The 21,328-nt window shown below is 32.2% G+C and overlaps 1 protein-coding gene across 1 annotated transcript in view; it reads left to right on the plus strand.

The window, feature by feature from the left end:
- The window catches only part of LOC129233729 (uncharacterized), a 45,953-nt gene that overhangs the window by 10,217 nt on the left and 14,408 nt on the right, over positions 1-21,328 (plus strand). Inside the window, exons 3-9 of the mRNA XM_054867705.1 lie at positions 5,131-5,440; positions 6,358-6,627; positions 7,848-8,156; positions 11,350-11,604; positions 12,845-13,469; positions 16,318-16,481; positions 17,578-17,756. Of these exons, the coding sequence (XP_054723680.1) occupies positions 5,131-5,440; positions 6,358-6,627; positions 7,848-8,156; positions 11,350-11,604; positions 12,845-13,469; positions 16,318-16,481; positions 17,578-17,756 (2,112 nt within the window). The remainder of the gene's footprint in view (positions 1-5,130; positions 5,441-6,357; positions 6,628-7,847; positions 8,157-11,349; positions 11,605-12,844; positions 13,470-16,317; positions 16,482-17,577; positions 17,757-21,328) is intronic.

A 21,328-nucleotide genomic window follows, 5' to 3' on the forward strand; every position in this document is an offset into this window, starting at 1 on the left:
TGTTAAGTTCTTTTTGTTACTAGTACTGATCAAAAGCGGCAAAGTTTTCTCAAAATCTTTTTCCCGCCTTTGTTGCGTATATTAGTGAAACTCATATCCCAAGGCGAAACAAAGAGGTGATGGAGGGGGACGATGCATTGTTCGTAAAACAGAATAGTAGAATCATCAAATAGCTGGGTCATTCCATACGAAATGAGCAAAATTCACAAAAAAGTGGTGGCCGCATGGTAACAGATTTTCATGAAATTTGGTATACAGGTTCCTTTTATGCCTATATAAAAATATCTAAAATATTTTTGCTTAAAATTTTTTATTTGAATAGTTACATGTGATTGAAAATTGGTCAGCATTCTCATAAATGCTAAATGTTGCACTTTTGAAGGCTTGTATCTTATTAACTATTTAATGAAAACATAAAAGTTATATGTTGTTGCAATCTATGGAGTAGGATAATTAATCTGATATCAGTAAAATTTTCAAAGTTATTATAGTTAGCTTTTAACCGAGTTTCAAAAACTGAAAATATTTCAATTTTTTCATAATTAAGCCTTTTATTTTTTAATCTCAATCTTTAAAGAATGCATTAGCTTTGATGAAATTAATACCCAATAATGTGCTAAGTATCATAAAAGAAATACCTTACTTTTGAAGTTGTATTTTAACTCCTTTGTCTTCTAAATCAGTTTTAAACTTAGTGACATTTTGTAAAATGATGATTTTCCCCTTCACATACACACAAAAATTCAAATGAGGGAAAATTCAGACAACTTTAAAATTTTACAAGAACATAGAGCTGTGTTTCTACTATTTGCTTGAAGAAACTCGAAATTGGTTTTTGATTTCCAAACGTAAAATAAAATTCAGAAAAATAGCGCTTTTTTTTTTTTTTTTTTTTTTATGGGTCATTCTATCCAGGTTCGACGGATGGGTGCGCTCGACCATTTTTAATTATTTTTTGAAATTCCTATTCCTAAAAGCTGCACATGAAAGATGTTTAAAACCACTTTTATTTTTTCTCTCAACAGAACCTTTGATTTTTTAGAGGTCATCAAAAGTGATTTTCGTAGTCAAAAATGAGACCTTTGCATTTTGGCCGAAATCTATTTGAATTACATTTATGAAAGTTAATTTAACACTTTGATGGTAAAGTGCATAAGTTGATAGTTTTATATGCTGAGTTACGTAGCTGTAAGTTAATAATTAAAATAATGGCAACAGGTTAAAGTTCAAGACCAAATGTAAAAATTTTACTCATTTCAAAGGGGGATAACTCACGTAGGGGACGGAAACACAAAATGAAATAAGACAAAAACTAATCACTGGAACCATGCTAAAAAGAATATGTAACTGTTTCTGTGTGTTTGTGCAACCTTTATAGATTACAACCCCTCAAAAATCGGAAAAATGACGAAAATGACATTTTTAGACCCCCTATAAACCAAAAGGGGATGGAATTAAAAACAAAATTTCCTGGCCAATTAAATATTCCGTTCAAGTACTATACAGGTTATACATATTATTTTTTGTAATTTTTTTTTTTGTAAAAAAGATACAGGTCTTTGAAATTAAGCAATTTTGCTAGTCAATTCACACACCAAAACAGAAATAAAAAATTCCATACGAGGACTGCAGTTTCGTGCTTTTTAGCACTCATCAGCCCGGAATAGGAATCACATGAGCTGGTTTTCGCCTACAGCTCCTGTGATTCCTATTCCGGGCTGATGAATGCTAAAAAGCATGAAACAGCAGTCTTCGGATGGAATAACTGAGCTGGTGGTGTATTTTAAGTATTTCTGCCTTAGCCCTGGCTTAGGGCGGTAACTTACTACAAAATGAATGAGTAGTTTATACTGTATGGAACCTGAAAGGATTGACCCTTATGTGAAATTAAGAGATGTCAAAGAATTAGATAAACGACTAAATGGTGCAAAAGCAAGTAAAACTAACAATTATTTCAATTTAAAAAATGTATATTTCAGACTGTACTGCATAAACATGCTTTTGAGAAAATGAAACATGAAAGAAATGGTTAGTTTTGCTAAACTTACAAAATCAAAAGAAGTAACTAATGAAATTTTACCTTAGTTCAAGTTGTTCTAGTAACAAAAATACGCTGATACCAATGATTAAAGTTTAGTAGCATCTAAAAGACACTTCAATATGTTACGTAAAAAAATTCAGTAAATTTAGAGCATTCCCTCATTTTCAAAAAAAAACATCTAAAACAGAGGAAAAAATTAAATTTTTGGAAATTTTCGATTTTTTAAAGTACAATTTCGTCATTAAGAAATTCATAAACAGTTACTAAATTAGAGCAGATAGTTAGTTATAGATAGTTTTACAATCTGAATCATTTTTACTGTTATTTTTTCATTAAAAGAGCTAGAAGAGTGATTTAAAATCTGAAGTAAATTGGCAAAATTTCAATCTTTGTTAACATCTCAGATTCAAAAAAAGATCCGAATAAATTTTACTTTGCTCTTTCTCAATAGAGAATTGTTTATAGAATGCGGAAATATTTATTTCTTAAGTGTACGTTTATAACTTATGGAGTTATTGAGTCACAAACTGGTAGCAATGGACTATGAAAATTTAGGCTTAGCGTAAGCATCAATTTCTAATTTCAATAACAAAGCAGCAAACAGTTTTCAAACTTCCATACTTTGCATTCCCTCATAGATATGCATGGTTTACCTAAATAAAAATTTTCATTGAAATCTGTGACATGTCAGCCACAGCCATTACGCATGGAATGACCCAGCTGCTATATTTTATAGTCAGACTTTAAGCATTAAGACTACACTTTTCTAACGTGTTAGAGTAGTTGTTAAAATTAAAATTCTTAACTTCTGATTCATATATTCTGCTTCATACTATATGCTCTTCAAATTCATACGGTTTGTGCCTTCTATGCATATTCTATTCATATGAAGTACCTCATACCTCGCACTGCAAATGAATTTTAAACAAATTTCCAGTTATTGCCGCATATTGTTTAGACTAATTTACTAGCTGTTGTGTCCTGTTTAAATAAATTTTAGAACTTATTTAATAGTTGTTTCTTCATATTTAAATCAATTTTACTACTTATTGGATGCCTGTTGCTTCATATTTAAATCAATTTTATTAGTTATTTAATGCCTGTTACCTCATATTTAAATCAATTTTATTATTTAATTAATGCCTGTTGCCTCATATTTAAACCAATTTTAGTAACTATTTAATAATTATTGTCTCATACGGTAGAAACGTATGGATTTGTTTCACATAGCAAAATAATTTTAGATTACATTAGGATGTATAAGGTTTAATTATTTTCTTTATTTTCGTTCTGTAAAATGGTGTTTGAAGCCGTCATCTGAAAAACTTCGTGCTATAAATACTCATTTTATAAAAAAATATATTTCATTGCACGTGCTTAATAGAAAAGAAAAAGTTATTTTCTGCTTCTTTCGCCAAAATGCATACGGTAAGTCAACAATGAACACCGCCAACTGTAGCGCCAATATAAGCGGTAATTTCTTGTGAAAGTTATTCATAGGCTCTACAGACTATGGGTAATTTATTTAATTTTTCCAATTACCATATGACTTCATAAGACAGCTGAATAAGCCACACTCTTTTTTTTTTACAAACTGGAGCTTTAAAACTTTGTTATTTTTTTAAGTTTGGAATACGTTCTTATAATTTTCAACAGTATTTAAAGTTCAATATGTAACTGCGTAACTCGCTGAAAGTTTCCTGGGCGTGATGGGCAGAGCTTCACTTAAAAGAATATTTTGGAAGTAAATATGGAAACGTGGTCATGTGTCTTCATGAAAGATAAAGGAAGTTTAAAGACAAAATAGTTGAAGTATGTTAAAAAGTTATGTTGATTCTCACTTCAATTGATTTTTGCTTTATATTATTTTTAAATGCTTACTATTAATTTTCTCTACGTTTTCCCCCTATCTTTTACTGATTAATTCATGAGTTTCACCCTGATTATGGCAGAGACATAATCTTCTTCGCAGACCTTTTACGCAAAGTCATCGGTTCATTCACTTAGCAGCCCCCCCCCCCTCCTCTCCCATTTACTCAATGTCGGTCATTCATCTAATCATTAAAAATGTCTTTTACTTAGAGCGCCGTAATTTGTTCTTTGTCAGTCCTTCTCAAAAGCATTCTTCCTGCATTAAGACTTTTACTTTACATTTTCGTATCAACTTTCGTAATTTCTAAACACTGGGTAGGAAAGAAGCCTTAAATCCTCGAGTCGTAGGAATTATAGTTAGTTTTCTGCAGTAAATGAAAACTAACACGAGTTAGAAAAAAGAATTTCCATTAAACTTGAATATAGTAGCAATAAGCAGTCGTATAAAAACATAAGACGTAAATTTTCAAAACAGGACATTAAACCATATAATGTAAAAATATAGATTTTTTTTAATTAAATGTTTTTATTTTTGTTCCTTTGTTTAATGCTTTCAAAACATCAACATCTGCAGAAATTTATTATACACCTATTCAAAAATTACAAACCTCATACTTTAATCGTTAACTTAAGAAGTAAAAACCTTAATACACTTTTAAAGAGAAAAGAAAGATTCTTAAAATGATTATCATATAAATATGTTACACCCCTATTTTAAAAAGAACACATATCAAAAACACCAATTAAGGCACATTACAACTAACTTTTTTTTTCATATTAAAACACTTTCTTTTCATTCCGTTGTTTTAATAGTTGGAGCCATTTTCATAAATTAAAAATGCTTTAGAGTTTCATTTTATCAAATATAACTATCAAAATATACTCAATAATTATCTTATTTTTTTCAAAACTGTGTTATAATTTCAATATTTCATTATAGTATGCGGACTAACTGGCTTTGAATTACAACTAGACACTATGAAGGCTCACAAAGATTTTCGGTCACTACAAAACAACGTTTGCGTATTCCACAGTATGTCGCTCTTTATTTACTTAATACTACGATTACAGAAACATATTATCAATACTACTAATCCAAACGAAAATCGTGAGATACGTTTTTGAAGAATTAACGTTTTTCATTTCGAATAAAAATTATATGCGTAATTCTTTGTGTTATATATGTTAAGAAAATTCACTTTTCAATTTCTATCCAGATCACTCTTGTGGACAGTCCCCTCCGAGTTTTGCAAACGTGCAAACAACGTTGCGAAGACGACCCCAAGTGTTTGTCGTTCGATTTTACGCCCGGACAACAAATTGACCCTCAAAATGGAGAAGCTGGCATGGACGGAGGAAATTCCGTCAGGAATTCGAACAATCACATGGGTAATCAGCAGCAACATGCTGATCCAGAGTACAAGGAATCCATTTGTCACATGTACCACGATAGAGCTTCTCCAGATGGCGGAGACGTCCTTGTTAGACAGACGAACACATTCCACTTCAATAAAGTTTGCTTCACGTGTAAGTATATGAGGCTTATAATTAATTATTGCTTCGTTAATTATGACTTAAATTGGGCATTCGGAATAAATAGAGAAATGGTGACATTTTTGTCTTCAGATACTCACTTGAACATTCAACAATTCAGGAGATTACCCTATTCTTATATTTTTATTTCGTAAAATATTTTAAAAATTCATCACGAAGTTAAATATTTGTTGCAATTTGAATGAAAACGTATAGCAAAAAACTATTTGCTTTCAAATGCTTGATGTCAAAGGTACTCGAGTTTCTAATCATGCTCAACATAAAAGTTCAAGAACACGCACTATATGTGGTTCAAAAAGTTGTAATTCTGAATGAGTTATCAAATTTATTCAGATTTGTTAGCTTAACAGGATTTGATAACATCTTGAGCAAAATACAAGTCTAACTTATTGATACAGAAGCGTGAATAATTAATCACTAAATTTGTGCTCATTTTGCTATTACTATATGATCACGTCCCGCATAATGACCTTATAACCCGCATTAATGGTCTCTAAAACATGCGAATACAATTATACTGAACATTTGCGCTGTACCATGTCAAATTTCGTATATCGAGAGTCTCAACCAGAGTCTCAAACCAGACATTCTAAATTAAACAGAAGCCATTGTTTAAAGTTTTTTTTAACTCTAAGCAGACTTTGAAAGTAGGAAAAATTACTGCTTCAAAAGGGATGTGGGAATTTGAAATATTTTACCGGAAGCAATTGTTACTTGCAATGCGGTAAACAGTTTTAAGGGCATCTTGATGTTTATTGGGGAGTGATATATTGATTAGCATCTGTCTAGCTGAGTCCAGAGTTTGTAGCTCGTAGTCACATTTGTGTTTGTAAAACTATAACTACTTCTTATTACGTTCTAAATGTTTAGAACCAGTTTTCTCTATTTAGCATCCCGACTGACTAATGACTGCCCAAATCGACTTTACATGATCAAAAGAACTCCCGGCTACTGTTTCGAAAGTCACACCGACCAAGAAGTCTTTGCAACGAATCGAACAGAATGCGAGGAAAAATGCGTCAATGATCCAGAGTGCCTATCAGCCTGTTTCGACCGAGGTGGCCAGAAGTGTAGGCTCAGTCGAAGCACCAAGGCGATGAATCCTACAGGTTTCCTCAGTGATTCGAACAGTGACTACGTCGAGAATATGTGCCTTTCAGGTAAAGTCAATCACAGAAAAAAATTTGAAAATTGTAAAAAACCCATAATTTTTTTCTGTAAGGCTGAAGTAAAAATCCTTCAGCATTAATTCCTTATGCCATAAAAACTTTGCTGCAGTTAATTAAATTTAAGGAAAATTCCAGGATTATTCAATATAAAGATGAAACGTACTAACTGCTTGGTTCTGACATGCGGATGTACTGTGAGTGTACAGTACACCGTACACCCTAAGGATAGCATGCAGTGCGAAATAATTTAACAGTTTAAATGGAAATATTTTGAAGGCTTTAAATTTATCAATAATTTTTATATAAAATTCTTCTATTTTTAAGTACATTTAACCACTAAAATGTGCCAGAGTTATCATTTTCAGCAGTAACTAGACAAAACTATTAAATATATTTTGCTTTTGGGTGAGAAACATGAAAATTTGTTCATTTGTTGTTAAGATTTTTCGTGATGTTTCGAATTTCATTTCCTTTAAACGCTATAAACCACTTAAAAATCAGGTATGTTAACCCACCTAGTATGCATTAAGATTAAAAAATGTAAAAAGGTATAATTTTCCCAGTATATTTAGAATACATTTTAAGCTCACGGAATCATTAAATATATTTGCATGTGCTGAACTTTTGAGCAAGCTAATATTTATTAAATATGCAACAACTGCATCAAATGAACCTCATAATTTGATGCTAACTACCAATGTAGGCTGCAGAATCAAATGACTTTGCATAAATTTGAGTTCATCCTCCAAATTTTCAATGAAAATACAAGATGGATTTCCTAGTTAACTTTCTAAGCATTAGACCACTCTAATACTTTTGTTCTTTATAACATATTTGTTTCAAAATTTCAGTTGTTCGGGCTATGCAGATTTTGGGTGATGTTTCGAATTTCATTACCTCTAATCGCTATAACCACTTAAACCAGGAATCCTAATCCACCTAGTATGCAGTTTTAAAATTTCAAAGCTGTTTTTGTCAATCAACTATTAAACCAGCTAGACGAAAGTATGACGAGATGTCGAATGCCATCAAAAAGTTTCACAACTGAATGTCTCCCGAGTTAACATAAATAAACAACATCAATCTTAATAATTTATGTTAAAGATATCAGGAAAAGAAATTAAAACAGTGAATCTAATGTTCATGTAACTCAAAAATAATTAACAAGAACATTTCTATGTGTAATCTCTCAATTTTTCATTCATTCTTAGAAGCCCAAGCTTGTCCTAACAGAGCTCATATTATGGAAAGTGGTAAACGCCCAAGTGGAGCCATTGAGTTGGAAACAATTTACACCCAGCATTTCCAGAGCTGTTCAGACATTTGCTCCCAGAGTTTGGAAACCAGAGGTTATTTGTGTACAGCCTTTTACCACGAAGAAGATACCTGGCTTTGCACAACCTACATGTACTACCCTGATGCTGCTGATTCCGGAGAAATGTCCACCGGACATGAGACCACAACGTTAGTTCCTGGTAAAGGAGATTTTTACAGAATCCTCTGTGGAAATGCTGACAGAGGTAAGATGACTACTTCCACGACGCATTCTTTCAGAATTAGTTTATCGCTGCTATGCTATAAGTACTAATTTCCTGTAAGGAACTGATATACAAATGCAAGTGAGGCATACAATTGAATTTAAACATATTTTAGACAATTTTAAGCTTGCTTAAATGTTCCAAAACAGCAATTTGCGTTTCACCAGAGCATATACAAATTTCATTGTTCTCATTTGATGTCCAAAACACGAATGCTAGCGTGAACCATAAATAGAGCGGAGTTTCTGTTTAGCCAATGCTGCTGCTACTGCTTCTAATACGTGTTACTTTTTGCAGGGATTTAAGTAACAGAAAAGCAGAAAATAAAGGCCGAGTTTCTAGATATTCGTTTAGGTTTATGTAAAAATTCAAATTCATATTTTGCCTGCAAAATGTGTTATCTGTTTAATGTTAATTTGTTTCTAACCCATTTGTCAATTCGCTGTCAATACAAGGTTAAGGATAAGCTTCTATTCGTTAAAAACTTAAATACCGCAAAAGAAAACTTTAGTCTCAGATCATTTTTAATTTTTTGAGTTGGCCTAGTTTGTGTGGTTCTTTAAACATGCTACACATGATCGAATTTTACAATGAAGATGGGAAAGATATTAATTTTGAATTAGCTTTCAGGCTAAAGATACAGCGAAAATATTTTTGTTGTATGTTAAAATATTCGGCGAACATTTTAGATCTTAAGTTTACCATATAATAGCGTGGGATTATTCTAACAATGCACTTCTCTTTTTATTACCTGGAAAAATGCGCCGTTTTACAAAAGAAAAAAGAAACTTTTTCTTAATTTAGATATTGAACGCGTAAAAATTTTTAAATTCGGCTTATTGCATCCTATTGCAATTTTAAGATCTTTCAAAAATGATATTCAAAGGAATACAGCTATAATTTTAAATTTAAAAGAAGTTTAAACTCAGAATGAAAATTATAAATCAAATAACAATACCATTTATCAAGTGATAAATTAAATAAAATGCTAAGTAAAAATATCCATTGGGTCAAACTTTACTGAAAGCTTGCATATTACGTAATTCATCTCTATAACGTTCAAGTTCTTCAGATATATTAGAAAACATTTCAATTGTGCTAAAATCATAAATTGTAAAAATAAATTTTAAAGACTACTCAAATAAAGATAGAAAGCATTTAAAATAAAAAAAATCTCATAAAAAATTAATTAATGATACGAGATATCTACTTGTGAAATCAGTATAAAAAAACAGCTTAGAAATTTTTAAATATGTTATCCCAACCTTCATTGGTAGAAGTATTTATTGTGTATTTCATATTTTTTCTAATACCTTTTTCTTTCCTAAACTAAATGTTAACATTAACTCCTTCATATTTTTCAATTTAATTATTTGCTCTAAGAATGATAAATGTTTTTACTAATCTTGAAATCAAGTGTTTTTTACTAGTTTTTACATGTTGAACCAAATAATTTGTTTATGTTTGTTAAAACAACTATTCTCAAGCCAAATAAAAACAAACGTAAATGTTTGGTTTATTGAGCAGTCGTACTGCCAAACAATATTATTTTAATTAGCTTTAAATTATCGTGTATGTATTTCTTTGAAACATCTTGTTGATCAACTCCAATGCAAAATTGAGTTGGTTATAGATATATATTTTTAAAAAATCGAACTTTTGAAAACATTTTCACATATAAGTTATAAAAGAAAAGATGCGTAGTACTTTTTCAAAAAAATTTCGTAATGAATTGAAATTTCTTAATTCGTTAGCACACAATTTGTACACGTACTTAGCATCTTGAATTGTTTTTAAAAATCCATTTATACCCTGAAAGTCGCACAGTTTTTTTTTTTTTTTTTTTTTGAAAATGTTATGATATTTAGAAGAATACACTCAGTAAATGTGATGTTAATCTTCTTACAATTTAAAATAGTACTCTGGAAAAAAGTATGACGCTGTCAGGTTTGAAATAGCTTGATTTCATTTCATAGTTAAAATAATAATGTCGCAGAATTTTTAATATCGGAAGTCTTCGTTATGTGCTTTTCGAAAAGTTTTGCTGTTCTTAAGCCATCTATCTGTCTAGAAATGTTTTCTCTGAAAAAATACCACGAAACTAAATTTTTCTATGTAGGAATTTTAAGAAGAATGAGTCGGATTCGGGATACGAAAGTAAAGTTCTAAGGAATTCGGGGTCGGACATTTTCCCAGAAAGTGCGCAGCTCTGCCAGTGCTTGTGGAATCGAAGTCAGAGTCGAACTGATTTTGGGGTAAAGGAGCCGGAGTCAGAGTTTGAAGGTTCTAAAATTTCTGACTTCGATCATTTTCCATCCAACTCCGCAGCCTGTGTAGGTCGCAGAATAAGCAGCTCTTCTAAAAAAAAATCATATGTATATGTACCCGCATGTCTTAAAATAAATTGAGTCTTCAAACTTCAATGTTTCCGAGACTCTTTTATAGAGCGTAAAAATTACGATTTTTAGCTTTTATCCACATCAAAAATAGACTTCTTTTCTTATAAAAATCGTTAAGTTCCGAAGAAAATTATTTGTTAGAATTAAAGTGGACATTTTTTGCGCACCAAGAAAAGGAATCAAATGTACTTAAAGCCTTTGTCGATGAATTTCGACTCTTTAAATGAAATGAGGATGTTCCTTTCAGTCAAAAGTATACTACTTTTAGTCACTGAAATTGGTTGAATAAGCGAAAATAATAACATGAACCCAGAAAATTCTTTTATTTTCTCAACATTTAATTTTTAGTTATTTTTTTTAAATGTCTGATTTTTAAACAAAAATTTTTCATCTTGTGACGTCACAAGTGATGAAAGCTATCTTAAATCGGAGCGCATGGTTGTCTTTTTTGGAAAGATATCGCCTTTTAGTGATTTTTTTTTCACAGCGAGCAATTTATTAGCAGAAAAAGAATTGTTAGTTAAATAAAATATCCATTTAGCGAAGTTTGGAGGTGCCCTGAAACTTTTTGGTAGCCCGTAGGATTTGCTCACTTGTGACAAAAATGAAAACAATGACTGAATGTCGTTTAAGATTACTTTTTTAAGAGAGAAAATAAGTCAAAATTAAGAAAAAAAGTAACTGCCCCCATGTCTTTGACCATGCTCTTTCAAAAAAAAAAGAAAAGAAAATGGGAAACAACCCAATTCTGATCCATGCGTCTGATCTTTCACCAGACGCTTACATCAACAACGCCACTGTCGAGTGCTTCCGTAGAAAACGACTAGACGTTGCTCACCAGGTCGAAGTGAAAGTCTATTCCTTCCAAGAATGCCTTGACGAGTGCATGCGACGCTATAACCGTGACTGCCAGTCGGTCGAGTACAGTTCGCGATTTCAGTCCTGCCGATTCAGCAGCCAATCTAGTGGAGCCTCCAACAAGCCGAATCTCGTAGACGACGAATCTTACGATTACTATGAGTTCAAATGGAGTAAGTACCCGACTGTCATCTACCGGGATCAAATCGGTGGCGGGTGCAACTGCAGCAGCGTTTTCGTGCCTGTAGCTAGCTTGCACAATAACGGGTGGAAATATTAGGAATGTTGAAGGTTTTCAACTTTTTCCTAAGATTTCTGAAACCGGCACAGTAACTGATGGAAAGCTCAGCTTCTAAAGTTGATCAAGCACTATTCCGTTTGCACCACTCTTTAAACTGGTGATGGTGAAATAAGATGTGTTCTTGCTCTTTTTTTATATCAATATTATGTATTCTTTCGAAATGCTTAAAATCTGGCTTTATGGTGAAGGTTTCTGGCTTGCATTTCTACCTGGTGAAGGTTGGGTACATTAAAAAAGATGTATTTATGGTGAAGGAAGCCATCTTGCCAAAAAAATAAATAAAAATATGCAGCACTTCGTATCCAAACACTAATGAAATAAATGTTTTAACTAGTATTTGTATACGATTTAAAGTTTTTCTATGTAGTATGTACAAGAAGCGTAAAAACGACTATTTTAGTACAAAGAGAAACACCTTACCAAAATGCAGATTGTAGCATAATTAAATTCAAATCAAACAGATCACAGCAGGGTGGTAGTGATCCTCATTGTTTATTTAAACAACTGACTGTACTTCAAAATTTTTAATTTTCCCACAAAATCAAACATCAAACATCAAAGCACAATTAAACAATTATATAAAATACTAATAAGACAGCTTCTCTTATAGAAAAAAATTACTTTCAATTTAAAGGATTTACCTCTTTTGAATCAGTGTCTACTTAAAGTTTCAAGTGGATGTCAAGTTCTCTCTCTTTCCAAGAAGAAAAAGAAATCTAAAAATAAAAATATTATATGAAAATAAAATATTAGGTACCGTAACTTTTTTTCTGTTAAATAGCATAATGCTGAGCACTGAATATTATTGCTATCAATCAGTCTCATACAATTAAGATGCAGTATAGTCTCATACAGAATGATTTAAGAATTTCACTTTTCTTTTAAAACTTTCTACTGAAGTCATATAAGTTTCAGACAAGATTTTGCACTTTAAGCAACGGTCACTATGGAAGTTCTTTTCAGTTATACTTAGATTTGCTTTTTTAAATAAACATTTTTATAAGTACAATAAATGTGATATTCTGTTTAAAAAATATTTCAGGTATTAACACAATTAAGTTATTGTGTGACACAATAATAGTGTAACTTAATAAAGTGTCCTTTTTTTACAGTCAGAGGAAGTGGAAACAGAGGACACAGTTTCATCCACAGACCCGGTTATGGTCCAACTGCTGGTGCTCCCGGATTTGGACCTTCCAGATGGGGTATAGGTGGACCAGTAGCAGGTGGTTCAGGTGGAAATCCTTCCATTTCTCAGGCATGGCCTTCTGGTCCATGGAGCGGACAGGGATGGAACCAGAACCCTCACCACCAAGGCCCAGTGAATTTTCCCGCCTATCCCCCAGCAGTTATGCCACCCGCTTCTCAACCTTGGGGCTCAGGCAATGCTCATAGTTGGAGTCAGGCAGGTGGTTATCCTCCAGTAGCTCCACCTCATCAAAACCCTCACTCTGCTCCTGGTGGATTCCAAGGTGGTTATCCTGGATATCCACATGCTAATCCCTTCCATGGCAGCGGCATTTACCCTCCAGCTGGAATGGGTCAACAGTTCCCTAACAACAACTACGAGCTTTGCAAACCAGGAATGTATAACGGAGGCATCTTCAGAAGGGTGGGTTACGGAACCAGGCTCAGGAGCTTCTACGTTAGGAGAGTGGTCAGAACAGACAGGGAAGAGGATTGTGAGAAGGCTTGCTTAGAAGAAAGGGAATTCGTCTGCCTGTCTTTTAATTTTAGGTGAGCGCATATGATATGTATTGATAGACCATAATTCTCTGCATAAAAACAAGTCAATGTTTTAAATAGGGAAAAATCTGATCATCTTCACCGTATTCCCAGCTCCCTCTTTCTCCGAACCTGAAGAGAATTCCAATTTTAAAAATAAAGTTACAAAATACATATATATACATTTAATAAATGTGTCTCATCGATGTTTACAAAACAAAAAACTAGCAAAAAAAAACTTACTGGGTTAGGGTCACCCGGGGTAAAATGGGTATAAAAAACAGCATTTTTAATTTCAGTGACCCATAGCAGAAATATCATGAAATATAATTGTGTTTTTGTTGAATATTCTATACATTGTGTATCTTAGGTCTAATTTGGGCATATTTTGTGTTAACTTTTTGCTTTAAATTTAGTGTAAAGGGGTATACCTATTTTACCCCTGTGTATACCCATTTTACCCCGTGCTTCGGGGTAAAATGGGTATACACCGGGGTAAAATGGGTATATGCTGTTTAAAGTTGAACTACACTGTGACTAATGGAGAATTTTTTTTAAATTGAGTATAATTGCATTGGAGGAGAAAAACCTTAATCCAAAACAACCACAAAAAATGTTTACAGAATCAAATTTATGAAAAAAAGGTGCATTGGCAAAGACTTGCAGTTTGGCTGAGATAGTATTTTTATAACTTTGTGATGCCTGCACAACATCAATGTCATCTTTCTTGGGGAGCACATAGGATAGTTTGGCAGATGATTTTGTAGCAAACTTCTCAGTATATTCACTTTCAGCTGAGATTTCAGTGATTAAACCTATGAATTCCACAAATTTAACAACGGCCCTGTCGCCAATTGCTGGAATTAACAACTAGAAGAACCACTAGTTTTCACTTCTACTTCATTAGTTACTTTATAAATTATTGTTAATGTTTTTTTTTAATTTATTTATTTTATGTGTATTTATTTTTTCTGCTTTTGTTTGGCTCCCGCCTGTTTGTGTACAATCTTGCAGCCACCTGCTCTGTAATTACAACATCCCCCACCTTTGTTTAGACTCTTACTTTTTTTTATTTGGAAATTTTTCATTTCCTTACCAGTGCTAAAAAATGGCTGCGAACCAAGAGGTATAGTAGGAGGATTTAGTTATTCAGTACAACTTTGCTATGAGGCGTAAGGATTCTGTTGTGATTGTATGTGAGGTTGTACTTAGACTATGTTCTGAGAATGGGGTTGGTGGTTTTAAAAGGAAATTAAAAAGACAGCATATTAGCTATCAATACTTACTATGTTTTATAATGTGTAGCAATGAACAATATACATAATAAACTTACAGTAAATTACTAACCTACAGTAATCATGAACTATATCGATAATAATCAAAAAATATAATACCTTTAAGTACTAATGGCATAAGTTATAGTAATTAAAATACAACAAATAAATGAAGAGTGATTATTTATAAAACTTTTTAAAAACATACTTTTAGTTTAAAAGATGAATAATGTGTAACATTTGTCTTGCAAAGATAATTAAGTTTTTTAATCTTCATGCATTCAATGTCTTTAACTCGAAAATGTTGGCTATACCCATTTTACCCTGTGCAACTAAAAGTACTACAAAATTTTTGTAAATATTAAAATTTACTTATTTTTTGAGTTTTCTGTTAGAAAAATTCTTTTTCTATCAAATCCAAATAAAAAACTTCCAAAACTCTTCCTGTAAATTTTTCTAGAAAGAAGTATATCACTCACTATAAACGCATTGCTTTGTGTTCTGAAAAATAAAACTCTTGCTGAGCCTGGTAAATGAATTGCTGGATTTTTTTTCCTCAAGTCAAAATATTGCTTGATATGTAAATATTTTCATCATATTTATTTATTTTAAAAAAATGTTGTCCAGTAGAATAAAATCAAGAAAAATGCAACTAAACCCATTTTACCCCGGCTACCCATTTTACCCCGGATCCCCCTATCGAATTACAAAAAACAACAATTTTGGATATAATATGAAATAATCATGTACTAAGTACAAGCTATTTCTTCAATGCTAGTGAGAGTTTCTGAAATGGCCGCTAAACAACAACTGATAAACATTTCAAAAAAATGTAGGAGAGAGAAAAGACTAAAATGGAAGCTAATCTTGAATATTAGAGAAGTATGTAAAACCTGTTTCTAATCAAGCTAGTCTTCTTTCTGATTTCATAATATTGTCCTTAAATTTGAAACATTAAAGCCATAAATGTATGAGGTAGGTCACGTATTCCTTGATGTCTCTGATGCTTTGAGTAGTAAATTTATTAAACTGCATGAACATTCATACAAGCAAAATAACCCCTCCATTAGCTCAATTTCTAGTAAGACGAATTCTAGAACCAGATATCCAATAATATTTTGATGAGTGATAAATATGAAACTAAAGAACATTGAATACAATAAGATACCTTGCTACTACGTTAGTTATTTCTTTCATGCATACTGAAATCTTATAAATTAGGTCAAAAAAGTCGAATCTTTGCCGAAAGGTTAAATTTTCTGTCAGTCTTCATATATTTTTCTAAGTTATGGACCTTTATATTAGAAATTATAATCTTACATTTACACTCACAACATTATGTTTATACTTTTTTTCCTATAAAACATACATTATGAAAAAACCAAATTTGCCTTCCGCTAGTAGTTTATGTTAAACTCTGTAGATGGTGTCATTTATTAAATAAATTTATTTGTAGCAGTGAAAACATTTCTTGCACAGTCCTGCTTTAGTATTTTTGTCTGTTTTTTGCAGAGGCAAAATATTAACTCTTTTCATATGCAGAAGCTTATGAATTATGCTACATCAATATCTTCGATTGTTTCTAGAAATGTAATTCCGGACAACTGTGAACTGAGCGACCAAGATACGAGACATCTTCAACTTAATAATCCAGGTCATTTCGAGCAAGATTCCCAATTTGACTTTTACGAAAGAGACGCTGCGGCAGCAAATGGAATACCTGGAGCAAGCGCCCCTAACTGCATTGATGGTGAGACCAAAACATGATAATAATTTCAATTCCGGCAAAATAATTTCAATCGCAGTTTTGAAACATAATTTCAAAAGCGTACGAAAAAAACTGAATGTGTCAATTATTTCTTATAAAATAGCTTGTCATATGGGTTGAGTGGGTTGAGAAAACAATGCCATCGACATGAAATAGATGAAATTGATAGAAATAACGCTAAAAGAGTGAGAAATTTGCAAATGATTACAACGAACTTCTTTTTCAGTATATAGCACGTGGTCTCATCTTTTTTTTCTAAAAATCTTTTTGATGTAAATCAGATCATATCCGTGAGTTCGTTCAATTTCCTGATCTCCAATACCAAATTAGGTCTGTTCGGCATATTCTTTCTGTTTATCCAACAATACATAGAAGATGTGCTGTTGCTCCGTTGATGCAAATCATATCAGATGCATAAGTTTTTTCGATTTCCTGACCTGCAATACCAAATTAGGTCTTTTCAACAGACCATTTCTGTTTCAGCCAACACAAAGTAGGAGATGTTGCGCTGTGACTCCGCTGTTGTCACACCTGATACAAGTTGGGAATGTTTTAGTACCACCTGAGAATCTGAGTGTCTTCAAAGGTAGAGAACCCAGCAATCAATCGAATCTAAACCTCCTGTTGCCCTCGAAACTTATTCTTATGAACGAAAGAACATCCGACATTTTTCGTAGATTTTCTTTCGAACACAATTACCAAGATTCCGACGAATAACCTTACTTAGGAAACGCTTTAAAGTTTGCGAATCTTTCACGGACCGATCCCGTTCCGCGGATCATTTATTAATAAACACTGAACTAAAGTATAAAAAATCATGTGAACCAAATAGCAAAATATATTTATTTATTTTCAATTTACATTTAATCAACTTTGCAATATGTTGCCTTTCTGTCGTAATGTAATAAAGATAAATAACCAATTTTAAATCATAAATGAATTAATTTTGAAAGTTTTAAATACATAGGCCACACATAACGTATCTTTATTCAAAACGAAAATATAAAAACATTTAGATTCATTATTAAATCACTGCTAGATTTTAAATTTCTGGTACCTTTAATTTTTTTTCTCTTAGTGAGTCAATCGTGCAGTCCTGATGGGATAGAATTCACCATGAAAACACCAGAAGGTTTCTATGGTCGAATCTATACTTATGGTTTTTACGATTCTTGTTTTTACGATGGCAATGGTGGAACAACAAGCGTTCTAAGGATATCAAGAGGAAATGGATTTCCACGATGCGGTACCCAACAGGTATGTTTTTCAGTTAAAATCTCATCAACTTAACCAATGAGGATGCATCGATAATCATCATACAGCCAAATTTTCCGTCCTTAAAAATTGTGGAATATTATGAGTTACAGTGAATACAGGATGAACGATTCTAACAACAAAGAGACATTTAATATCGAAATAATTTCTAAATTAAGTGGTGGACGATTTCTGTAAATTATCTTTTTCTATTCTATAAGAAGACTTTTTTTGTACTCAAATATATTATTTCTTGCTAAAAAAAACTGACCTCTTATTTCTTGTTTCATTTACCATTTATATTATTTGATTGATTCTCATGGTTTCTCTACATCCGAGTTCAACCAGATGCTATGATTATTGTAATGTAAAAAATACTGCACTTTTAGATGTTTTAAAACATTTTATTCATTTTTCCATTCTGTACTAATTGTTTTTATTTAAAACGGCTTCGTTTTTGTTTTGAAGAGTGCGGAAAATAGTTTTCTAACAAAATTACAACTAGTGACAATTTTGTTTTATTTCACATAGAAAATAATAGTTATAAGCAATGAACAAGTATAAATTTTGAATATTATCGCTTTTATTTATTCCTTTTTTTTTTTTTTTTTTGAAATTGTTAGTCTCATGAATATGACCGAATGAATTTCAATAAACATTTTTTGTCCTTCACCATTATCCTGCTTACCAAAATGTTAGCAAAGGTTAATTCAAATTTTCTTTTTTAAGTCCACTTTCTTTTTCAATAAAATGAAGATGCGAAATAAATACCATGATGATTTTAATGCGTTTGGATAATTCTTACTTCTTCGAATGTTTAATAACTTAATTGGAATTCTTTTTTCTTTATATCTGAATTGTTCGAAGATTTTTGAATCGATTTTGTTCGATTTTGCAATTTTGATGTAAAAATTGTTTATAAAAAGTAAGAAGTAAAAATTACAAAAGTATGTGGTAGTAAAGTCACAATTAATTTTATCGGTTTTTTTTTTTTTTTTTTTTTTTTTTTTTTTTTTCCCCGGCGCAAGAGCGTGCGTAGGTTATAAGGTTATACTGCGTTAAACGATTGTTAGAACGTCGAAAAAAGTATCAAAAAGTAAAAATGCTCAAGAAGTAAAAGGCATAAAACTTCTAGAATTTTGAAAAGTTTTGCAAAAACGAACACAAGTATCAATATTTGAATTTCGAGCAGCAAACCAATAAATAAAATTAAAAAATTTTTTGAGCAAGATAAATTGTAAACCAAAGACCAAACGAAAACAAATGGGCAGCTCAAAAGTAAAGAAATTTGAAAATCCGTCTCTGTTTAAAATGCAAAACATTTATAAAATTCTAATAATTTGACTTCGAAACGAAATTAAAATTATTTCTCAGAATAATACAGAAAAAAGCACATAAACAAATGAAAAACGGAATGCGGAACAAACAAAAGCAAGATGGCTTTAGCAAATGAATGTCGGGAAAAAAAAAGTGAAACCGAAAGTTCCTACACGGAAACAAAAGTGACGGAGAAACAAAAGGATGCCCTTCGCGTGGGAAACAGCAATTAGCTGGCAAAGCGTGAAAACACAAGGGCGAAATGCAAGGGCGACGCATGCTCTTGACATTCACTGGTGGTCATCGAACTATGAATGGGTAGAAAGATGAGTCGCAATTCACTTTCCCCTCTATTCTAGCAAGGGCACCCATAGGGGGGTAAGGGAGGCTTAACTCCCCTCCCGTTAAAATTAGAACTTCCTTGCTTTTAGTACTTTTTTCTTTTGCAAAAATGTAAAAACATTTCTTTTTCAGCCATTAATTATTAATTTATCAAAAATGACAAATTTTAATATCTCTAATCTGTACTGAAATCGGTTTCTATGGGGAAAATATCCTGCTAAACCATGGGGGAAATATTTGAGCCCTCCACCCCCCCCCCCCTTAAAATTTTGCGTATGGGCGCTCTTGTATTCTAGCACATTTACAAGTAAAAAAATTTCAAAAATAGTAAATGAAGAGGGGGAGGAGGGAGCACAATGAAGAGTTTCCTTTCATATCTCCATTAAACTACCTCTGAGAATGTTCACTGCTTTCGCTGCTCTTAAAAGTTGCTCATGTTTACAACTTCAGGAAGCTTTTCAAAATGAATAACTTTTCATCCAATAACTACACGGAACTGCCAATTATTCAATATACATAATTGGCTGTATCCGCTAGGTGGTGCCCGTGCTAAGACTTTAAAATTTAAAAAAGTTCCTTGAGTTAATGAAAATTTCTTTACCCCCCCCCCCCCTCCTAAAGTAAAAGACCCATTTTCTTGATCTAAAATGTGCACGCATAATTTAATCTAATCACTAAGCTTATTCGGTGTAGTAAAAAATAATTTCTTCTATAATGCCGCAAAACTTCCTTTACAATGAGAACAAAATAAAAACTAGCTCATCTCGAAAAAGAAAGAGTTCTATTAAAATTCGCATTGCACAGTTGTGACAAAATAAAGCTACCCCTTCCCTGAATAAGAATAATATAATAGAAATACTTATCACAGTTGGGATAGGATAAGTATTCCCTCCCTACCCTTCTCAGATTAAATGAATTCAATTAGAACACACGTTAATTTCGAATAAAGCGAAAATCCCCCTCCTTTCCGGAGGAGAAAAAAAAATTTACGCGAATGCAATTTTAACAACATAAAAATTCCTTCCTCCTAAAGAAAAATAACGAAAATTAAAGTATACAAAATAAAAATCCCTTCCTCTTCAAAAAAAAAAAAAACATTTTTAATATACATTACCAATCGAACAAAATAAAAGTTCAGCTCATACTTTGAGCTTACCTTGAGCACTTGGATAATTTTCAATGGGGTGGAGGAGGCTTTGATTTCCTCACTTACCCATATGTGTGATCACGACGTGCTCAACTTCTTCACCGACCAATATAATCATTAGGACGAAGGTTCAGTCATGCAAGACGGTATATTGAGCAAACAAACAGTAAAGTGAAAAAATAACATAAAAATATGTTTATGTTTCTACAAAACTAAACGAGCAATGCATATATTGTTATGTATCGGGAACCTAAATGACTCTTTGGTCTTAGTATCATAAATCACTTAAAGATTTCTTACTTTCATAAAAGCAAAATTACGAACAAAATCTACTGTTTAAACTCTTAACTATGGCTTCACAAACTAGGGAAAATATCTACCAACTTTGTTCGATATTAAATTCCAAACATTTGCTGCTTCTTTTCTACAAAAGAGAAATAATACCTGTATAGATCGAGGTCGCGGAATACGGAAACAAAAACTTTCTATTTTTTCTTGTTCTTTTTCCAAAACGTGAGATTCAACTGATATTATTATTAGTAAGTTGTAAAAGACGCGTGAATTATTGAGCCCCTGAACTCCTGACATTTCACTTTGTGACGAATATCCGTCTATATTACATTTCGGACGGTGGCATCAGCCGGAAAATTGCAAGGTAAAGCGGTGAACTTTTCAATAGCGGGCTTTGTGCATTTCACTGGATGAAAACATTTCCGTTTTCCGGTATAATTTCGGCTTTCTACCTTGTTTCGTCCTGTTTTCTAAAAGC

This window comes from Uloborus diversus, unplaced genomic scaffold, assembly GCF_026930045.1.
Source record: "Uloborus diversus isolate 005 unplaced genomic scaffold, Udiv.v.3.1 scaffold_666, whole genome shotgun sequence".
Taxonomy (NCBI): Eukaryota; Metazoa; Arthropoda; class Arachnida; order Araneae; family Uloboridae; genus Uloborus; species Uloborus diversus.